This window comes from Phalaenopsis equestris, unplaced genomic scaffold (genome assembly GCF_001263595.1).
Source record: "Phalaenopsis equestris unplaced genomic scaffold, ASM126359v1 Scaffold000291, whole genome shotgun sequence".
NCBI classification, from domain to species: Eukaryota; Viridiplantae; Streptophyta; class Magnoliopsida; order Asparagales; family Orchidaceae; genus Phalaenopsis; species Phalaenopsis equestris.
The window spans coordinates 336,158-356,115 of NW_018164733.1; the positions used below are offsets into that span (position 1 = coordinate 336,158).

The following is a 19,958-nucleotide window of genomic DNA, read 5'->3' on the forward strand; positions in this document are numbered from 1 at the left end:
TATATATATATATTATAAATACATACATACAATTGAATGGTAAAATGATTGTTGAGTCATGTACTAGTGAAATTTGATTGTATTGAAAATGATCACATAGGAATATGTAAAATAGATTGTCAATTATTGCAAATTTTTTTAAATGGTGGAGCATATTTATCATCATATTGGACATTAATTCAGTGCATATGACATACTAGAATTGGCATCATTGAGATCTTATGATAATTTTGAAAATAATTGACAAGGAGCAACTTACTCAGCAATAGATCTATTTTTTTGTATTTGTAATTTGTATCGATTATTATATTTTGTTGGGTTTGGGTAGTTTTATTAATGTAGTTATTTTCTTTTTTTACTGTTATGCTTTTTGGTTGAACTCTTGTTAAGTGTTTTAGTTCTTAAAATAAAATTTTTTTCTTTTCCTGCTTATATATATATATATATATATATATATATATTGTTTGTATAGAAATTTTTTTGTTAATACAAAACTAGTTCACATCTTTTTATCAAATATTGTGTTGTCGGGGTGTAAAGGCTTCCGGACTCGTGCCGTGACAGGTTACCCGTGAATTGTCACCAAAAATTAGTTAATCAATGATAACTGTTTTTATTTTTCAGGAACCCAAGGTTGTGGCCAAACTCCAAGAAGAGGTTGGTGATTCAAGCATTTCAATTAGCAGGTTTGAGATTGGTATCCACCCCTTTATTTTGCATATGCTCTCTGACCCGTGTGCTTAGGTTGATTCCATTCTGGGGGATCGATTTCCAACCATTGAAGATATGAAAAAATTAAAGTACACCACTCGTGTGATTAATGAAGTAAGATCTTTTCTTTTCTTGTATAAGAATGTCAGTCATTGATCAATCTGTAATTCATTCACATGTGAAACACAGTTTATCGATCATTTGCAACTAATCCTTGCAGTCTTTGAGACTATATCCTCAGCCACCTGTGCTGATTCGGCGTTCTATTGAGGCTGATCAGCTTGGGATTTATCCCATCAAACGGTAATGGCTCTCTTCTAATAAATTTCCTTAAACTCCCTTGGTCTGGGAACTTGGCTTCCACAGTAACATTCATCTTTAGAAGTTAGAACTATTCGAATTGTGCCCATTCCTGCAAATTTTGCACTATGCTAACCGAGTAATCGGGAATGCTAAATGAAGAAAGCAATTTGGAGCAATGATATACTCAAAATTAAGACAAAACATTGGATTTTACTGAGGTTCATGCTCCAGCCAAAGTGGCACAAGAAAATCCTAATTTTTCTTTAGTATGTTTTGAGGAGTAGAAATTAATTATGGTTAAATGTTGTTGAAGTCTTACTTTCATTTCAGAATACTGTCATCTTATGTTCTTATATGGACGACTAATGAAAATTTAATAACCTTAGACTTATTTTTTGGGGCATTTACAATTTTATGTATATACATGTGTCACATTTAAACTTTCATATTTACACACATTGCACTGAAATCGTTAATGTTACATCAAAAATAACACTATTAGCTTTTTTAAAAGTGAAATTTATCTCTTCATGCATAGGTTTAAAATATGAAAGTTTTGATGTGAGATATGTAAATACATATGAATTGTGTGCTTCATAGGTATTCCCTATTTATTATTGTCTTTGATTAATTTTGTACTGAGTATATGCAATAGCATTTCTTCTGCTTTTCTATACTGTTGTAGCTCAAAAAAATATTACAGCTAATGTGGCTATTTTAAAGTAGATTGTCTCATGCATACACTAGAATAATGAAAGCAATTTTATTTACCATGTTTCTTTCTTTCAACGGCCTTTCCTGTTGAAAATTCTTAATTACAGCATTGCATTTGTTTTATTTGATTGGCAGAGGTGAAGATATATTTATTTCCGTATGGAACATCCATCGTTCTCCTGTGCATTGGGAGAATGCTGAAAGTTTCATTCCTGAAAGATGGCCTATTGATGGACCGAATCCAAATGAAGTGAATCAGAATTTTAGGTTTAATATCTTTGCTTTTTTATCTATTTATATCCAACAGTATTTTCTTTCTCTGGTTTTAATTTTGTACTTTAAATTCTTCATATGAACATTTTTGTCATGGGTTATGTAGGTTTAAATGTTTGAATAAGAAGCTAAATGGAAAAAATTACATATCCTCCTGTAATTCTTGTTCTCTCAGCTTTTTTTATGGCTCATCTGTTTGCTTGTAGATATAAATTACTATTGAGAAAATGATGTTTTGGTCTTCATCTATTTTGTACTATGAAGGATTTTATGAGTGTTTGTAGTGTTTAAAACCTATATTGATTTCTAATTACATGTTTATTTTCAGTCGTCTCTCCTTGCAAAATTCTTCTATTGTGCACCTTAAAATTTACTTTTATCACCTCACATTTAGAGAAATTTGCATTTCACATTTGTTTGGATGCTTTGACGATGTGGGTGCACTCCATAGGAATTTTTTATGCTTCAGATGCATCATCTTGGTCCATTTTATGGGTGAAGGACATTTAAGTGATTTCGAATTCACTAGAGTCAATTTAGACCGAACTTCCAAAATGTTACGCTCGACATGTGACTTATATATCATTATGGTACATATATGTAGGGCAACAAGGCATATCCTCTTTGAGTTTTAGGATAGCATGTCATTGACGTCGACTTTGACTGTGTGACTTATATATCATTATGATGCACGTGTAGGTTAATAGAGCCTATTACTTTTAGGATATCATGTACATATTTCCTCTGTAGAGTTCTATTGGATCCATTTTGACTTTCATATGACTAAATCTTGTGAATTTAATCAGACTTGAGTATAAGCATTAACTCTTTAATCGAGAGTTTTCTTGAATATTGTTAAGGTGTGTAGCATGGAAGAGCACACAGGAGCGCTAAGGAGTGGCAGTGGGCGGCGTACCTATGCCATACTAACGTAGCTACGCGACCAAAGGGTTATTTTGCCGACCAACGTAACCACGCCCATATTGGCGTAGCAGTGTTGTCACTCTGTTTCGTGGCTTTAGAACAGAGCACGCAAAATAATTACGCTGATGAGCGTCTTAACTATGATTTGCATGGTTTCTCCACTGTTTGGTCCTTAAGTTTTGATTTAGAATGATGACTTGCATGCGCACACAACCACACAGTGATCTCGAACGACTTTCTATAGGAGCGGTGAAGTTCAAGGCGCGGATTTCGAGGCGTGCGATTTCTCTTGTGAGATTGAGAGGAAGGTTATGAGCAAAGTTTTGTAAGTTTCAGCATTGTGGAGATAAGATTTCATTGTGCATCTCTAGTTTCTTTACATATCTCCTATTCACAGTGAATTTTTGGTTTGGCGTGGCTTCGTGATTTTTTTTCGTTTCTCGGATTTTTTCACATAAATCCTAGTGTGTTTTTCTTATATTACTTTGTTGTGTTTCTGCTCGATTTCTCTTGTTTTGGATTTTTTTGAATCAGTGTTTCTATTTTTCATAGTGTGGCTTTAATTGTGAACCAATCGAAGCTCTTAGTACAGATTTCATCCCAACAAGTGCTTTTGAGTCGAAGCCATGGTTGATGAAGTGAGGTACAAAGTGAAGAAGTTTAATAGGTCAAACTTTGCTTTATGGAGGATGCGAGTTGAGAATTTGCTGTATCAGAAAAAAGTTGTATTTGATGAATCACCAAAAAACTTGAATCGATGACTATGGAAGAATGAGAAGTGCTCTATTAAATTGCCCCAGGTTTGATATATTTGTTATTCTCCTAGTCCGTTGCATTCAATATAATGAATGAAAAAACAACGATGAATCTCATGGCGACACTGATAAAGATGCATGAAAATCTTCAACTTCAAATAAGTTTTTTTTGATGGAGAAGTTATTCATTATAAAGATGACAAAAACGGTTAAGTGGTTGAACACTTCAACAATTTCAACACTGAAACAAACTAGTTGTGTTTTGTGGGGATCAAATTTGATGATGAGGTCATTGCACTGCTAATTCGGTCTTCATTGCCGAAAAACTAAGATAGTTTGGTCATGATGATGCGTAACTCTTCGAGGAATATTAAGTTGAAGTTCAATGACATCGTGAGGTTGGTGCTAAATGGAAAAGTTCATAGAAAGACAACGAATGGTTTTCAGGGTTTGCATTGAATATTGAAAACCGGTGAAGAAATCTGAACAAAACTACAGACAGAGACATTCAATTTAATAGAGGTAGAGGAAATGACAAAGGAGAATGCAAAAACCGTGAGAAGAAATGACATTTCACTGACCGTCAAGCCCCAAGGAATGTTGGTGGTGGAGGACAATAAAATAATCTCTCTATAAATGTCTCCACCGGGCGTCTTTCTGGTTTTATCTCTAATCAGTACTGAATCTTGAATAGTAGATTTAGGAGCGCCTTTTCATGCATGTCTTAACAAATATATGTTTAAAAATTACACTCAGAGTGATCAAGAGAAAATTTATTTGAGAGACAACAAGGTCTGTAGCATTGCAAGATAGAGTGATGTGCATTTCAAGCTATCAAATAAAACTATCTATAAGCTCAGTGGAGTCGTACATGTTTCAATTTTGAAGATAAATCTGATCTCTGTGAGTCAGCCGAAAAAGTTGGGGTACGTGACTACTTTCACAGGTGACTCGTGGAACAATGGTGATGGTTCATGGTAGCATTGAAGACACTCTTTATCTGATCATTGAACTGATAAATTTCATTGATTTAACTAGAACCAAGGTGGACGTAGGTCACTAACACTGCAGACTTCACCATATGAAAAAAATATATGTGAAATTTCTACTTTTAAAAAATAAACTTCAATGTATGAAATTTATAAATTTAGATATCTTTTAAGATTGTGTATATGACCAGAAGAAGAAAGATCTTTCTCCAAATGTGGGTCAATGATGAAGTCAAAAAAACTGAAGTTAGTGTATCCTGACGTATGGTGTCATACTCCAATTCAATCTATTTGAGATTACCCCTATTTTGTCACATTTATTGACGATCACACTAGAAAGATACATGTTTATTTCTTAAAATAAAAATCTGATGTATTTGAAGCTTTTAAGAAATAAAAGGTCATTGTAAAAAATAAAATAGACTTTAAGCTGAAGCGTTTCAGATCGCGTAATGGATGTTAGTATTGTGATCAAAGGTTCATAAATTATTATGCCATAGAGGGTATCAAACATGAGTTTACTGTTCCAGAAACTCCACAACTGAATGGAGTAGCTGGGCGTATGAATAGAACTATTACTGAGTGTGCCAGAAGTATGAGATTGCATGCAAGCTTGCCAAAAAAATCCTGGGAAGAACTAGTGAACGATGCAGTGTATCTGATCAACAGTGATTCATCATTATTTTTAAAGAAAGACTTGCTTGAAAAAAGCTGAAGTGATAGAGATAAATCTTTCTTCCTTGAAGGCATTTGAGTGTTTTATATATGTACATGTTGATGCAGGATCTATAAGTAAACTTGACTAAAAAACTGTTTTATTGAGTATAACTTAGATCAATTTAGGTACAAATTTAATGATTATGAGAACCAGAAGTTCATCAGAAGCGGATATGTCACTTTTAATGAAATGGAGATGTACAAGAACATGATCAAAACTCAAGATCGCCCATCATTTATTTTTGAAGCGTTCAATAATTTTGAGATAGAATATACTGGTGATTAGGAGGGAGGAGAAATAAGGAGTGCTCAATCAATCAGATGAAGTACATGAAGTTCCTTAGTCACCTGCTAGTGAAGTCAGGAGGCTTGAAGTAGGTTTCGAGACAGTGGTACATGAGGTTTGACAGGTTTATTCCAGATAATGTATAGATGAAGTGTCAGACAGACAACTCTTGATTCATAAAAAAACTTTGATAATTGTTAGATTTTTCTTCTTTGTATGTAGATGAAATGTTGATTGCTGAGGAATATATGGAGAGAATCAGGACATAAAAGAACAATTATCAAATGAGTTCGAGATGAAAGATTTAAGTTTAACCAGAAAGATCATTGAGATGAGAATTCGTTGGGACATGAGTGCATGCACGATGAAATTGTCTCAGATAGAGTATGTTGATAAGGTTCTACAGAGGTTCAATATGGGTGAGACAAAATCAGTTTGCATCCTTGTAGGTAGTCACTTTAAGCTATCTAAGGAATTATCACCTTAGTCTGAAGCATAGCAAGTACAAATAGAGAGAATTTTGCATGCTTCAATATTCAGACGTTTGAAGCTTGCTATGATTTGTAAACCAAATATTACATATGCAGTGGGCGTTGTTAGCAGATGCATAGGCATTCCAGACATACAACTTTGGGAGGCGGTGAGGTGAGTTCTCAGTTATTTGAGAGAAACAATTAACATGACACTTTGTTATGAAAGTGCAGGGATTGGTCTACAAATATTTTTAGATTCAAATTTGACAGGAGATTTGGATGGTATGAGTACAATAGGGTATATTTTCACTTTGGTGAACACATCAGTGAGTTGGGTTTCTATGCTGCAGAAGGTTGTTGCACTTTCAATTATAGAGTTTGAATACATTGCTATCACTGAGGGTTGGTAGCAAAGAGATGATTTGTCTACAAGGCTTTTTGATAGAACTGCGCGAAGAGCAAAAGATTAGAAAGTTTTATAGTGACAGTATGAGTGATATTCATCTTGCTAAGAATGACTTTGTCATGTCAGAGCAAAACATACAATCCAAGTGAGAGATTGTTGTGGTGTGGAGTCTGGAAGAGCACCCACACTGCCGCATGAAAGCACGCAGGAGTGCCAATGAGAAAAGGAGGGAAGTGTACCTATGCTATATCGGCGTAGCTACACCAACCCAAGGGTTACTAGGCTGGTGTAACCACAACCAAATCGGCCTAACCATGCCGCAACTTCTTCGCTTTGTGGCTTTGAAACCAAGAGTGAAATAATTACGCCGAGTGGCGTAACTGCGTCACGTGCAATTTCTCTACAATTAGGTTCTCAAGTCCTCCATTCGGAACTACGACAACTTGTATGCGCACGCGGTGACTCGAAGGACTTTCTACAATAGCGATGAAGTTCAAGATGTTGATTTTGAAGTGTGCGATTTCTCTTGTAAGATCGAGAGAAAGATTTGGAGTGAAGTTCTGTAAATTCCTATGATTGTAGAGAAGATTTTATTTTGTTTCTCTGTACATTTATCCCGTTCATAATAAATTTTTTTTGTGGTGCGGTGTGGCTACATAATTTTTTCCCAATTCTTGGGTTTTCCACGTAAATTATAGTGCGCTTTTTTATATTATTTTGTTGTGCTTCTATTTGATTTCTTTAGTTTTAGATTTCTTGAATTAGTGTTCCTATTTTCCGCGGTGTGGTTTTGATTATGAAGCACTCAAAGCCCTCGGTGAATACTCCATCCCAACAAATATGTCTTCGATGTGATTAACTTTGAGCTTGCTACTTTGGGAAACCTCATTTGGAGCCACATTTTTTGCGAAGGAAATCCTTGGGATAAATAAATTTAGTGTGTCTTCCATTGATCATGTGAACATGTAGAGTGCAATGTTATGCAAAAGCAACACAGAAATGAAAAAATTTACACAACAACGAAAATATTTACGTGGTTCGGTGTTGACTTGATTCATCTACTCCACAGGGAGAGAGATTCTCTTTGCATAGGATGAGGAAAGAGAAAAAAGGGCTTAGAGTTATAGCTTATACACTGCTCACCATATCTCTCTCATGAACCCCAAACTCCTTTTATAGAGGAGGATTAAGACATACAATTGAATAAATCCAAAAGACCAAATTACCTATAATTCCAATAAAAGTCATAAATACAACATACACCGTTCCAACTATAGTTAGTCCTCTACTGAAGCCTATAGATTTTTAGGAACTCTGCTTGAAAGGTCTCTCTCTACATCTTGGAGGCTAGTGCTTATATTCTTTTTCTTACATTTGTCGGTCAACTTTTTGCTTTCGAAAAGTATTTTTATAGTTTTGAAAAGTAGATGCTTTAATTTAACCTAAAAGGTATATAATTTTATAAAAATAGTGTATTTTAATTTTTTTTAAAAAATGAGACCGACTGGATCTCATTTGCCCAATAATTTGTATAATCGTGCCCGGTACCACAAATGATACACCTTCTCGAAAGATAAGTGTATCCCGCGGCAGAGGACCCAATCATTCAAACTACGAGGTTTGTGACATCCATTTGGTCTGCGAACATTTTATATGTGACCGATAAATTCCCCTATTTAATACAAAGATTAAATAAGGTTTATTTTACATGAGTTTCAAGTTCCCTATAGAGGCAAACCCCTATAGTTAATTACATCCCATGTGACGGAAATCACTGGATAAAACTCTCGATAATGATCAGTGATTCTAGTCTTCAAGAATTTAAAGTTTAGGTTTTCAAGGTAGGACGTGGAAAAATAAGTGGGAATGACTCAAGTAAGAACAATTCTTTCAGGAGTCCAAAGGAAGTAAAAGGTAGGGGATGTCACAGATTCTGAGGGGAATCCTCAGTGACTTCCCAAACTATCCTAATGTGTGGCTGTGTTTTAGAGAGAATTTTATTTGAATGTTGAATTTTGTCAATTTTATTAGTTGAGACTTACATTTGCATAATAACTGGTTATGCAAATAGCCTGCAGAGGTAAGAGGTTTTACGTCGTTCTGGATGACCACATCAGAATCTAAGGCGAGTTAGGACTTATACTGTTCAGTATGACTGTGCAGGAGCCTAAAAGAGGGAGAGAAATTCCGTCACGCTAGGCAAGCTACCTCGAAGTCTTATGGGTTGTTTAAACTAGGAAAGTTTAGTTGGTGTAGACTCATTCTGCTGTTGTAGAATGACGTCCACCTCCACCTGTAGTTCGCTCCAAACTCCTTGCCGTGCTGCCCACGAAGTTGCTCTGAGTTCCTCGTCAAAGTAAATATCCTAAAGTCTAAAGTTCAAACAGTTTTATCAGGAGTGTTTCAATGTCTCAGTTTGGTTCTCATGGGGGGGTTCAAGTTGATTAGAGCGACACCGGTTAGGATCCCACGGTTCCCATCGTTCCGGTATCACTATTTTCTTTTGAACTTACTTAGTTTAAACGAGTTGTGAAACCCATTTAAACTGGGGAGATCTCGTTAGCAACCGTGGGTTACCTCCTCCGAGGGACTCCCGTAAGTTCAAAAGAACGTGTTATGTTTTGTTTTTTTTTATTTTGAAAAAGTTGTTTAATTTTGAAAAATTGTTTTGTTTTAAAAGTGAGATTGTATTCAGTACCCACATAATGTGTTAGAACAAGAGCAATTGCAATAAAGAAATAAGAACAAATAAAATGTGTCTGCATACGTGATGTATCTGCTGCTGCTCTTCCTGTTGCATGTTTAACTCACAAAGCACAATATAATTTGCAGGAAATTTAAATAAATTGCAGAGAAAAGTTTGAAACAGTAAACAGTAGAACAAGTTGTAGTAGCAGTTAAGAACTCCAAACAAGTGATCCTAAGGTCTCCTACAACTCCTTAGTATGGCGTTCCTATGATCTCCTACGACTCTGGTAAGCAACTAGCGAATATGTACGGTGATCCTACGACTCCAGACAACAACTAGGAATTTCGAATAACGCCTGTATGAGTTCCTATTAACCCAAACAACAATGGGCAACACCTATGCGACTTCCTACGAACCTGAACAGAGGTGGGCAACAACTAAATGGCTTCCAAACGATGGTGGACAGCTACTAGGTGGTTCCTATGGACCCAAACGGTGGTGGTGGACAGCTACTAGGTGACTTCCTATGGACCCAAACGGTGGTGGACAACTACTAGGTGGCTTCCTACGACATTAGGTAGCAAATAGAAGTATTGGACAGTGGTCCTACAACTTCCTACGGCACTAGGCAGCGACTAGAAACATTGAACAACACTCTACAGCCTTCCTATGACACTGGGCAGCAACTAGAAGCATTGGACAGCAGTCCTACGACCTCCTACAGCTTCCAAACACTCCTAACAGCCCATAACAGCCCATAATTCTAACAGCCCATAATTAGCAATGGACAACAGCCTTACATCTCAAACAGCTCCCAAACGACAAATTTAAAGCCCAAGCAGCGCTCCCAAGGCTTTTCTAAGTTTCCAACAGCACTCTTAAGGCTCCAACAACATTCCTACGGCCTCCAAACACTCCTAACAACTCTTAAATGATATCCAAACATTCCAAACAGCAACTATATGGCCTCCAAACATTCCAAACAGCAACTAAGCCCTTCTCCCAGCTCTCCTACAGCTTCCTACAGACTCTCCAAACGCTGGACAACACTTTCCAAGGCCCAAACTGCTTCCTACAGCATTTCTAAACGCGAGATAGCACTTTCCCATTCACCTATATCAGTTTCCTAATACTGGATAGCAACCGGGAACAAAATCGAGCTTCCACAAAGCGAATTCAAAAGGCTACCAAAAAAAAAAAAAAAATATTACATTCAGCATGCATTTCAAAAATTGGGGGCAGCAACATGAAACAAAATCAAGTCCCGAAAACAAACTCAAAAGGCCTCCAAAAACCAAATATTACATTCAACATGCATTTCAAATATTGGGGGCAGCAACATGGAACAAAATCAAGCCCCCAAAGCAAGCTCACAAGACGCCCAAAATCAGTATGTAAATCTTTAAGCATGCGAAGACATCCTTCTCATAAAAAAAAAAGTGTTTCCATTCTAAAACAAAAAATTTAGGTGTTACACACATAAACATGCAATGATGTATAATATATATGGAAGCCTTCATAAAAGATAATCTATAATTTCCAGCATAGGGAACCAAGCAAAAGGGTGAGCTAAAAGGAACTATAAAATCTGCATATGGGCAAGTGTAGAGAGATTCATGATCTTGGCTTAAGTAATTCAATCCTTATATCTCATGGTAAAGAAAAAGACCAATGTAAAAGAATAAATATGCAATGATGTATAATATATATGGAAGTCTTCATAAAGGATAATCTATAATTTCCAGCATAGGGAGCCAAGCAAAATGGTGAGCTAAAAGAAACTATAAAATCTGCATATGGGCAAGTGTAGAGAGATTCATGATCTTGGCTTAAGTAATTCAATCCTTATATCTCATGGTAAAGAAAAAGACCAATGTAAAAGAAATAAGCAAATCTCTTAAGTTCAGGCACTTCAATTCATGGAATAAGCCATAAAAGCTTTGCAAGAGACGAGAAAACAGATAGAATCGGGAAAGTAAACGAGTTAGAAAAATACGACCTTGATCCGAGTAAAAAAAACGCTTCCTGAACTGGCGAGAAAGAGTTGAGCAGAAGAGTTTCCACCGAGCAACTACGGGTTGGAAGAAGAGTCGTCGTTCAGCCAAGGAAGAGATGCAGGGTTTCAGAGGAGAGCTGGTCGAGCGGAGTTCTTACGGGAGAGTCGCAGCAGGTGGCGAGGTCGAGAGTCGCATGCTTGTAGTGCGTGCGGAAGAAGTTGTGTGGCTGTTCGACTTGCGAAGGGTTAAAGGAGGCGAGCGAGAGAGCGGCTTGTCGAGCGGGCTGGGGCGAGCGATGTCTGGAGGCGGAGGCGAGCGGGTCGAATGGAAGGGTTTTGGGCGCAGGGAGGAAGCGCTCGAGAGAGCGGGCCGAGGGTTTCTGTCGAGGAGCAACGGCGAGCAGGGGGAAGGTGCGAGCTAATTAAGTGCAGAAAGGAAAAATATAGCGGGATTTGTATCCCGCTCCTCTCTAATAGCCGTTACAGGTGCATCGAGCGGGCTATTGAATGCATTCCATACAGGGGCAGTTATGTTAGGTAAATATTAACCCCTAATCAAATCTAATTAAGATGGGATTAGGCGGTAAGATTTAAATTTTAAGTTTAAAATTTGAATTAATCCTGGCTTGTGTTCAGCCTGTGTCGAGCTTGAATTGAGGGCTGAACCCGAACCCGTGCCTCGCTTATTAAAAGAAATGTGCATCGATTTTCGTGCAGTTCGCGCGAGTGTGGAACCATAGCAATATGGGTGTCTTTTCTAGCTAATGTCGACGTTCCGGACTCATCGGCGTGGTCCGTTTCGTCATCCGGGGTCGTCCGAACGAGTTTGCGGACGGACTAGTCAATTTAAGCCAAAATTGTGTTGAGTGCGATGCGTGCGGAAAATGCGGCGTTATCGAGCGTTCGGGTCACAAAGGGGTTCCCTAGTTCCCTAGGGGCTGCTCCTATTAATGTAGAAACTCGACTCGAGTTTCATGTGTCGATCCTAATCAACTCAACAGAACGTCGAAGATTTGGAACCGCCCATGCGAAACTCGAAGGAGTGACGAGGTGGCTCGAATTTTCTAAATGGTGTTGGTTCCGTACTAGTCCTCTAGGATGGTCAAACAAGAGAAGTCTGAAGCTAGACCCTAGGCTCTAAGGAGAGAAGTGAAGACCTCATCCGAAAATGAGGTCAACAACATTCCAACTATTGGTTTTCACCCATAGTTGATGCATTCTTCTCAGTCGTTTAACCGACTACTTACGATACATAACGTCTAAGAAAAAAGGGCAAAATCTCTTGAGATTCTTAGAGTTCAAATGGGCATAAACATGCCACTCCAATTATCCCACACATTCTTGGACACGATGAATATTTATCATTATTATTATGAGCATTTTTTAAAATTTTTGCAGTTTGCTTCATATCTTCTTGTTAGGAATCCTCCAAACAATTCTCAATGTCACAACAGAATATGATGACAGGATTCGAAAAAAACCAAAACTATAAATTTAAACCAGAAACACAATAAAAGCCAATCAGAAAAGAACACATGATTTACGTGGAAAAACTTAAGAACGAGAAAAAACCACGGAGCCACACCACCACAACTTTCTCTATGAATTTTTGAGAGTTTTAAAAAGGATTCATACTAATTTCTTCTCCACACTCAAACGAAGAAATTTACAGTGCACCACTCTAACTCTTTCTATTGATCCGACGCAGAAACGCACGTCCAAAAACACCAAAATCCTTCTCACCAGCACTTCTCACCTTTATTAGGATTTTTTTTTGATGAGCAAATAAGAAGAGTTACGCTCCAAGCCGGTACATACGCTCATCGAAATTGTGACATAAATAATAGTTCTCGTGAAAACTGCTCTGGATGCCTAGGCACTCAATTCTCTGGAAATAGGAGCCCCATTACCAGAAGTGGGCACCCATGCGCCCAGTTTGGGCACAAAACTTCCACTTTCTCGGTCTGGGAACATTGAATGGGCGCTTAAAGCCCATAATCAGGCTTCTTGGTGCCAGGTGCATTGACTGTGTGGAAGCCAGTCAGCCTGCTGCTCATGGGTGCTACAATCAGATTTCACAACTAACAATCTCTCACTTGCATACTGATAGCACCAAGTCCAGTCCTCTGTACTTGCACCTCCATCTGAATTGCCTTCATAGTCACATACTATGGTCATATCCCGAGGTGTTTCTTATCCCCGATCTCAAACTTCATGAAACTCAACGGAAGCCAAACATAACATCAATTTCTCAATAGTCTCTACTTCGTCAACATATCTGCATGACTTTTAGCTGTATGTATCTTTTTCAGAATAACTGGCCATCATCTTCAAGGAATCAAATGAAATCAGACCTGAGCTGGATGTGTTTCGTCCTGACATGAAAAACCTTCTTAGTAAGATGAATCACACTCATACTGTCACTCAAGAGTTTTACAATCATCTGCTTCTTGCCTAATTCTTTCATGAAACTTTGTAGCCAAATCATCTCCTTGCTAACATCAACAATAACAACATATCCAACCTCCGTAGTAGAAAGCGCAACGATCTTCTGCAAGCTCCACTGAGCTTCCCAATGTGAAAACATATCCCATCGTACTTCTACCATCTACATCTCTTGAAAGATATGAATTTACGAATCCCTGTGGATTGATCCCTATATTTCCATAACATAATGCCCTGTTCACTGTTCCTCTCAAGTACCTGAGAATCCACTTTACCGCCTTCTAATGGGTCTGCCTGGATTGCCCATGTACCTGCTGACTACTCCCACTGCATATTTATCTGGCCTGTTACAAATCATTGCATACATCAAACTTCCAATTGCTGAAGCATACAAAGTTCTTTCAATCTGTGCTTGCTTTGCTTCAGAGTTTGACGATAGCTCCTTAGATAGTTGGAAGCGACTACCTAAGAGAGTGCTAACTGGTTTCGTCTCACTTATGCTGAACTTCTATAAAATCTTTTCAATATACTCTTCTCGAGACAACTTCAATGTTTCCGCATCCCAATGATTTTTTTGGTTGGACCTAAATATTTTATCCGATCTCACTTGATAACTGATTTTTTAAGTCCCTGATCTTCTCCATATCTGCACGTGCAATCAACATGTCATCTATATAAAAAAGAAATAGAATATAGCAGTCACCAAAGCGTTAGATGAAGCAACAATGGTCTGCCTCACACTACAAGTACCATTTTTCTGACATAAATGTGTCAAATCTCTTATACCACTGTCTTGCGGTCTGCTTCAAGCTGTAGAGACTCTTCTTCAATATGTAGACTAAATCTTCTTCGCCTAGAACCTTGTAACATGGTGGCTGCACTATGTATAACTCATCCTCTAGATCTCCATATAAGAAAGTTTTCTTTACATCCATATGCTCCAGATGTATATCTTCCACTGCTACCAGACTCAGCACAACCCTGACAATCATAAGATCTCTGTATAATCTACTTTTTCCTAATGCTGGAAACCCTTTACAACAAGTCTTGTTTTGTAGAACTTTGTACCATCCGACTCCTCCTTCAGCCAGTAGTACCATTAAATCCCAAGTCTAATTTGTCTCCAAAAATTGTATTCCTTCATCCATGGCGAGCTCTCACTCCCTTGAATCTTCAACTTGAGAAGTCTTCTCAAAGCACTCTGGTTCACTACTATCAATTAGTAACAAATAGTCTAAAGAAGGATAATACCTTTGTATGAGTTGTTTCACTTTGTTGGATCTCCTGACTTCTATAGCAGGTGTCTGAGGAACTTTCACTGCCCCTTCTGGTTGAACACTTCTTCATTCTCCATCATCCTAATCGCCAGTATCATCTATCTCCACATATCTGGATTCTTAAAAAATAGCTGTCTGTCCCGAGTTCTAACCTGTCCTTGTACATCTCCATCTGGTTGAAAGTGAAATCCCTACTCCTGATGAATTTCTGATTTTGATAATCCTAGAAACTGTACCCAAACTCATATGAGCCGCATTCAAGCACTTGATAGATTTTGAGTCAAGCTTGCTTCTAGAACCTGCATCAATATGCACATATGTAGAACAATCAAGTACTCTTTCATGAGATAGAAATACCTTTTTATCACTTCAAGCTTCTTCAAGCCTTCCCCAAAGTTACTGACGGACTACAATTAATCAGATAAACTGCAATGTTAACTGCTTTAGTCTAAAACTGTTTCGGTAAGCCTGCATGCAACATCATGTTCCTAGCATGCTCCTTGATTGTTCTATTCATGCGCTCAGCCAAATCTTTCAACTGCGGTATCCTTGGGACAATGAACTCATGCCTTACCCCCTCTGTAGTACAAAAATTTATGAACTTCTAATCATAGTACTCACCTCCATTATCTGATCTGAGACACTTCAGTTTCAAGTTTGTCTTTTTTTATACCCTAGCCTTCAAATATATTAGATTTCTAATTTAAGAAATAAACTCATACATTTCTACTGTGATCATCAATGAATGTGAAAAAATAACGATAACCTTCAATTGACTGAATTGGAGTAGGATCTCATACATCAGTATGCACTAACTCCAGTTTCTTTGATTTCACCATTGATTTGCTTTTGGAGAAAAAACTTTCTTCTGCTTGTCATAAATACAGTCTTCACATAAATCCAGATTAAATGATTTCAAACACTGAAGCTTATTCTTTGAAAGTAGGGACTTCACACCTTTCTCGCTCATATAGTCAAGCCTATGGTGCCACAAACCTGTATCTGTCTTGGTTCCAAGCACATCAATGAAATCAACCATTTCATTGATCAGATAAATGGTGCATTTAATGTTGCCCCGAGCCATCCCTAATGCCTTCTTGGTCACTTTCTATGAATCATCTGTGAAATTGTCACGTGTCTTGACTTTGTCAGCTGACTCACAAATATTAGATTTCTCTTCAAACTTGGAACTTGTCTGACATCAATAAGCTTTCAGACTGTTCCATTCGACAACTTGATATCAACATTACCCTTTCCAATTATACTGCAGGCCTTGTTATTTCCCAAATAAACCTTTCGTAGATCACTCTTAGTGTAGTTTTTGAATCTCTCTTCATTTGGGCAAGCATAAAAAGAGGCGCCTGATTCCACTATCCAGGATTCATCTGAATCCACTATTCAGGATTCAGTGCTAACTAGGGATAATACAAGGAAATCATTTTGAATTTTACTTGAGAAATTAGTAGAGAAACTACTTCCTGTCCTCCAACATCAGCTTTCTTTGGAGTTTTGCAGTCCTTCTTGAAATGCCCATGCCCATTCTTACCGTAGTTCCAACATTTCCTCTGCTTGACTTGGGCTTTCCTTTTTTTGACTTTGATATGCCTCTGTCTGTATTCCTGCCTAGGTTTCTTCCCCTGTTATCTGCATTTAGTGTAGAACTTTGAGATTCTTCATTCATTGTTTTTCTGTGAACTTCTTCATTCAGTATCAGACCCACGATATCATCGAAGTTCAATTTAGAAGTCCATGAAAAATTAATCACTGCAGTTATGAAAGCATCATAGTCTTCTGGTAAAGAAGATAGTTTGACCAGTGCTCTGACCTCATCATCAAACTTGATCCCCATAGAACACAACTGACTCATCACAGTATTGAAGTTATTGAGATGCCCTCGCACTAAATTGCTTACACCATCTTCATGTTGAATAATTTCTTCATCAGAAAAACCTTCTACCATATTGGAAGTAAAAGGTTTTTCATACGTCTTGGCCAATGTGCCATGCGTTCTGTTGTTATTTTCTCATTCACAATGCTGAACGCAACATACGGGGAAATTGTTAACCTGATCAAACCCAGTGTCGTTCGATCCAAATTTTCCATTTCTCCATAGGAATGTACTCAAGTTTCTTTGTGATTCCGTAGTGACAAGTAAAATATTTTTTGATACAACAAATCCTATACCTGTTTTTTCCAGAAAGAGAAGTTTGTTCCATTAAACTTCTTCACCTTGAACCTTGCTTCTCCTACCATTACTCTCACTCGCATCAAACCCGCTCTGATACAGTTTTTGTTGGGAATCCTCCAAACAATTCTCAATGTCACAGCGAAATAAAATCACATGATTCTAGAAAATCAGAACAATCATTTTAAACTAGAAGCACAATAAAAAATAACCTCAAAAGAACACATAAATTTTACGTAGAAAAACTCGAGAACGGGAAAAGATCACGGAGCCATACAACCACAAATTTCACTATGAATTTCAGAGAGTTTTATAAAAAGATTCACACAAGTTTCTTTTTCACACTCACACGAAGAAACTTATAGTACACCACTCTACACACTTCCTACTGATCCGATGCTAAAACTTACGTCTAAAACACCAGAATCTTTCTCACCAACACTTCTCACATCACAAGGATTTTGTTAATGAACAAACAAGAAGAGTTATGCTCCAAGCTCGCACATACGCTGCCCGAAATCGTGATATAAATAACAGTTCTCCGAAAACAAGCGCCCCAGTGCAAGTGGGCATCTAAGCGCCCACTTTTGGCGCAGGACTTCCACCTTCTCGAGCTGGGAACACTGAATTGGCGCTTAAGCGCCCATAGCCGATGCCTTGGTGCCGGGTGCACTAACTGCAGGGAAGCTAGCCAGCCAGCTGCTCATGGGTGCTACTATCAGACTCCACAACTAAACACTTCTTCCAAATCTTTTCTTCCGAGTAAGGTGCTAATTTGCTAACTCTTAATCGATCTCTGCTCAACCACTTAAGTAATTGCTTTACTATACTTATGTGTGCTTATAGAAGTGTGTATGTGTATGTGCACACTAAAGGGGTGTTTGACAACATACTTTTAATAGGATTTAGCCATGAATTTAACTTAATTCCCAAACACCAAAAAATAAAAATAAAAATTAAATCCAATGCTCCGTTAAATAAAATTTTTTCACGTTTGTTCTCTAAATCTCACATTCCATCTCTTTTGCAACGTAAATCCGGATTTAATAAATCCAATCGAGAGACAGATTACAGATGTCATCCCGGTGTCGCTCCCGAGGTTCTTATCCATCAACACAGCAATCAAATTTGTTGTATTTGATAAATCTTGTTTAGCATAAATCCTTGTTGCAGCTAAAGAACGCCTAAAACAGACACTTTCACTGTTAATAGGTCCTTCTTTTGCTTTGAGTTCTTGCAGCATGTTTAAAATTATATTCAAACTTCGAAAAGGTTTCTAGAACATGATATTAAATCTTCTTTTGGTTTTTTATTTCTTTCGAAATGTTTGAAATCATCAAAATGATTTCTATAATTAAACGAGATGTTTCAGCTTTAGTCTTTATTTGTTGGGACAGAAAATGCCAGAAGTTTCCAATTAATTGAGGGAACTTATTCTCTGGGTAAGGTTTTTCTATTATGGGTAGATTTGCGATTATTGTTATCATGCATGGAGCAACACGTGTTTTGTGAGAATCTCATTAGGTTTGTAGCATAATAACTGAAAATGATGAAAGTTTGATGATAAATTATGTTATCTACTTTGTTTTTTCAAAGCATTTTTTAGCTATAGTATTGTAAGCTACTGACGCAAACTAATGCTAAATTTTCAGCTATCTTCCATTTGGTGGAGGGCCACGAAAGTGCGTTGGAGATATGTTTGCAACATTTGAGGTAATGCTTTGCATTGTTTTGTTTTATTTTATTTAATTTTAGGAAAATTTACATGCATACCAATCAATTCTTAAACGTCCAAAGTTCAAGTTTACATATATGCCACTTTACCATTTAAAAGTGTAATTCACTTTTTAGAAGTTAAAATAGCGATATATTTTATGTGATATGAAAGATCTGAGCGGTATAAATGTAAAAAGTTAGTTTTTGGTGTTAGATTTATAAATACATAAGAATTGAATGGTATGTACGTAAATGCTCCTTTATTTTAATAGGGTCTGCATGGTTTTGACTAATATTGCAAATAACTCAATATTGTATAGTCAAGGATAAATAAATCAACTCATTCTTAAATCCCAAATTGATGATTGCCTCTTATGCACTTGGCATATCTTTTATGACAAAGTTATTGATTGATCAATCAAAGTTTCTAAGAACTCATGTAGGTTATAAAAATTGGAAATCAACTCAACCTGATAAACTCTATTTGCTTGAGGTAGCAATGAATAAACGTGCCGAGTTTGAGTGAGTTGTCTTATGTTTGAGCCTTGATTGTTTGATTTTTTGCTACGTTCGAGCTCGGCTTGCATTAGATCACGTCTTGAAACCTATGCTCGTGTTTGGTTTGTTTTAATTTTTGTTAGGCTCATGTGCGGTGCTTATATTTTTACGGAGGATTATTTCAGCTCCAATTTATAAAATTTAGGAACTAAATTGGTATTTTTATAGACTCTAGAGCTCAAATGACCCCATGTAAACTTTATTGAAAAATGTACCGAAATATATGTTCTATTTCGGCTTGCTTAATATTTGTTCTATTTCGGCTTGCCTAACGATCTAGTTAAATGTGAGCTTCTCATCAGTAGGGGTGTAAACGAACCGAACACGAACGAACAACGGTCGTGTTCGTGTTCGGTTCGTTTGAAATATAGTTTGTTTGAAATAGGCTCGTGTTCGAAATTGTTCGTGAATGGTCGGTTCGTGTTCGGTTCGGAAATGTTCGAATTGTTCGAATTGTTCGAATTCGAATTGTTCGAGATGTTCGAAATGTTCGAAATGTTCGAAATTTTTGAAAATTTTCAAAATTGTATATATTTTTGCA

At 37.2% G+C, this 19,958-nt stretch overlaps 1 protein-coding gene across 1 annotated transcript in view; it reads left to right on the plus strand.

Annotated features, from left to right (window-relative positions):
* Positions 1 to 19,958, plus strand: part of LOC110025132 (protein LUTEIN DEFICIENT 5, chloroplastic) — a 34,618-nt gene that overhangs the window by 6,541 nt on the left and 8,119 nt on the right. Inside the window, exons 9-13 of the mRNA XM_020725421.1 lie at positions 625 to 657; positions 745 to 825; positions 932 to 1,014; positions 1,864 to 1,995; positions 18,796 to 18,856. Coding sequence (XP_020581080.1) covers positions 625 to 657; positions 745 to 825; positions 932 to 1,014; positions 1,864 to 1,995; positions 18,796 to 18,856 — 390 coding nt within the window. The remainder of the gene's footprint in view (positions 1 to 624; positions 658 to 744; positions 826 to 931; positions 1,015 to 1,863; positions 1,996 to 18,795; positions 18,857 to 19,958) is intronic.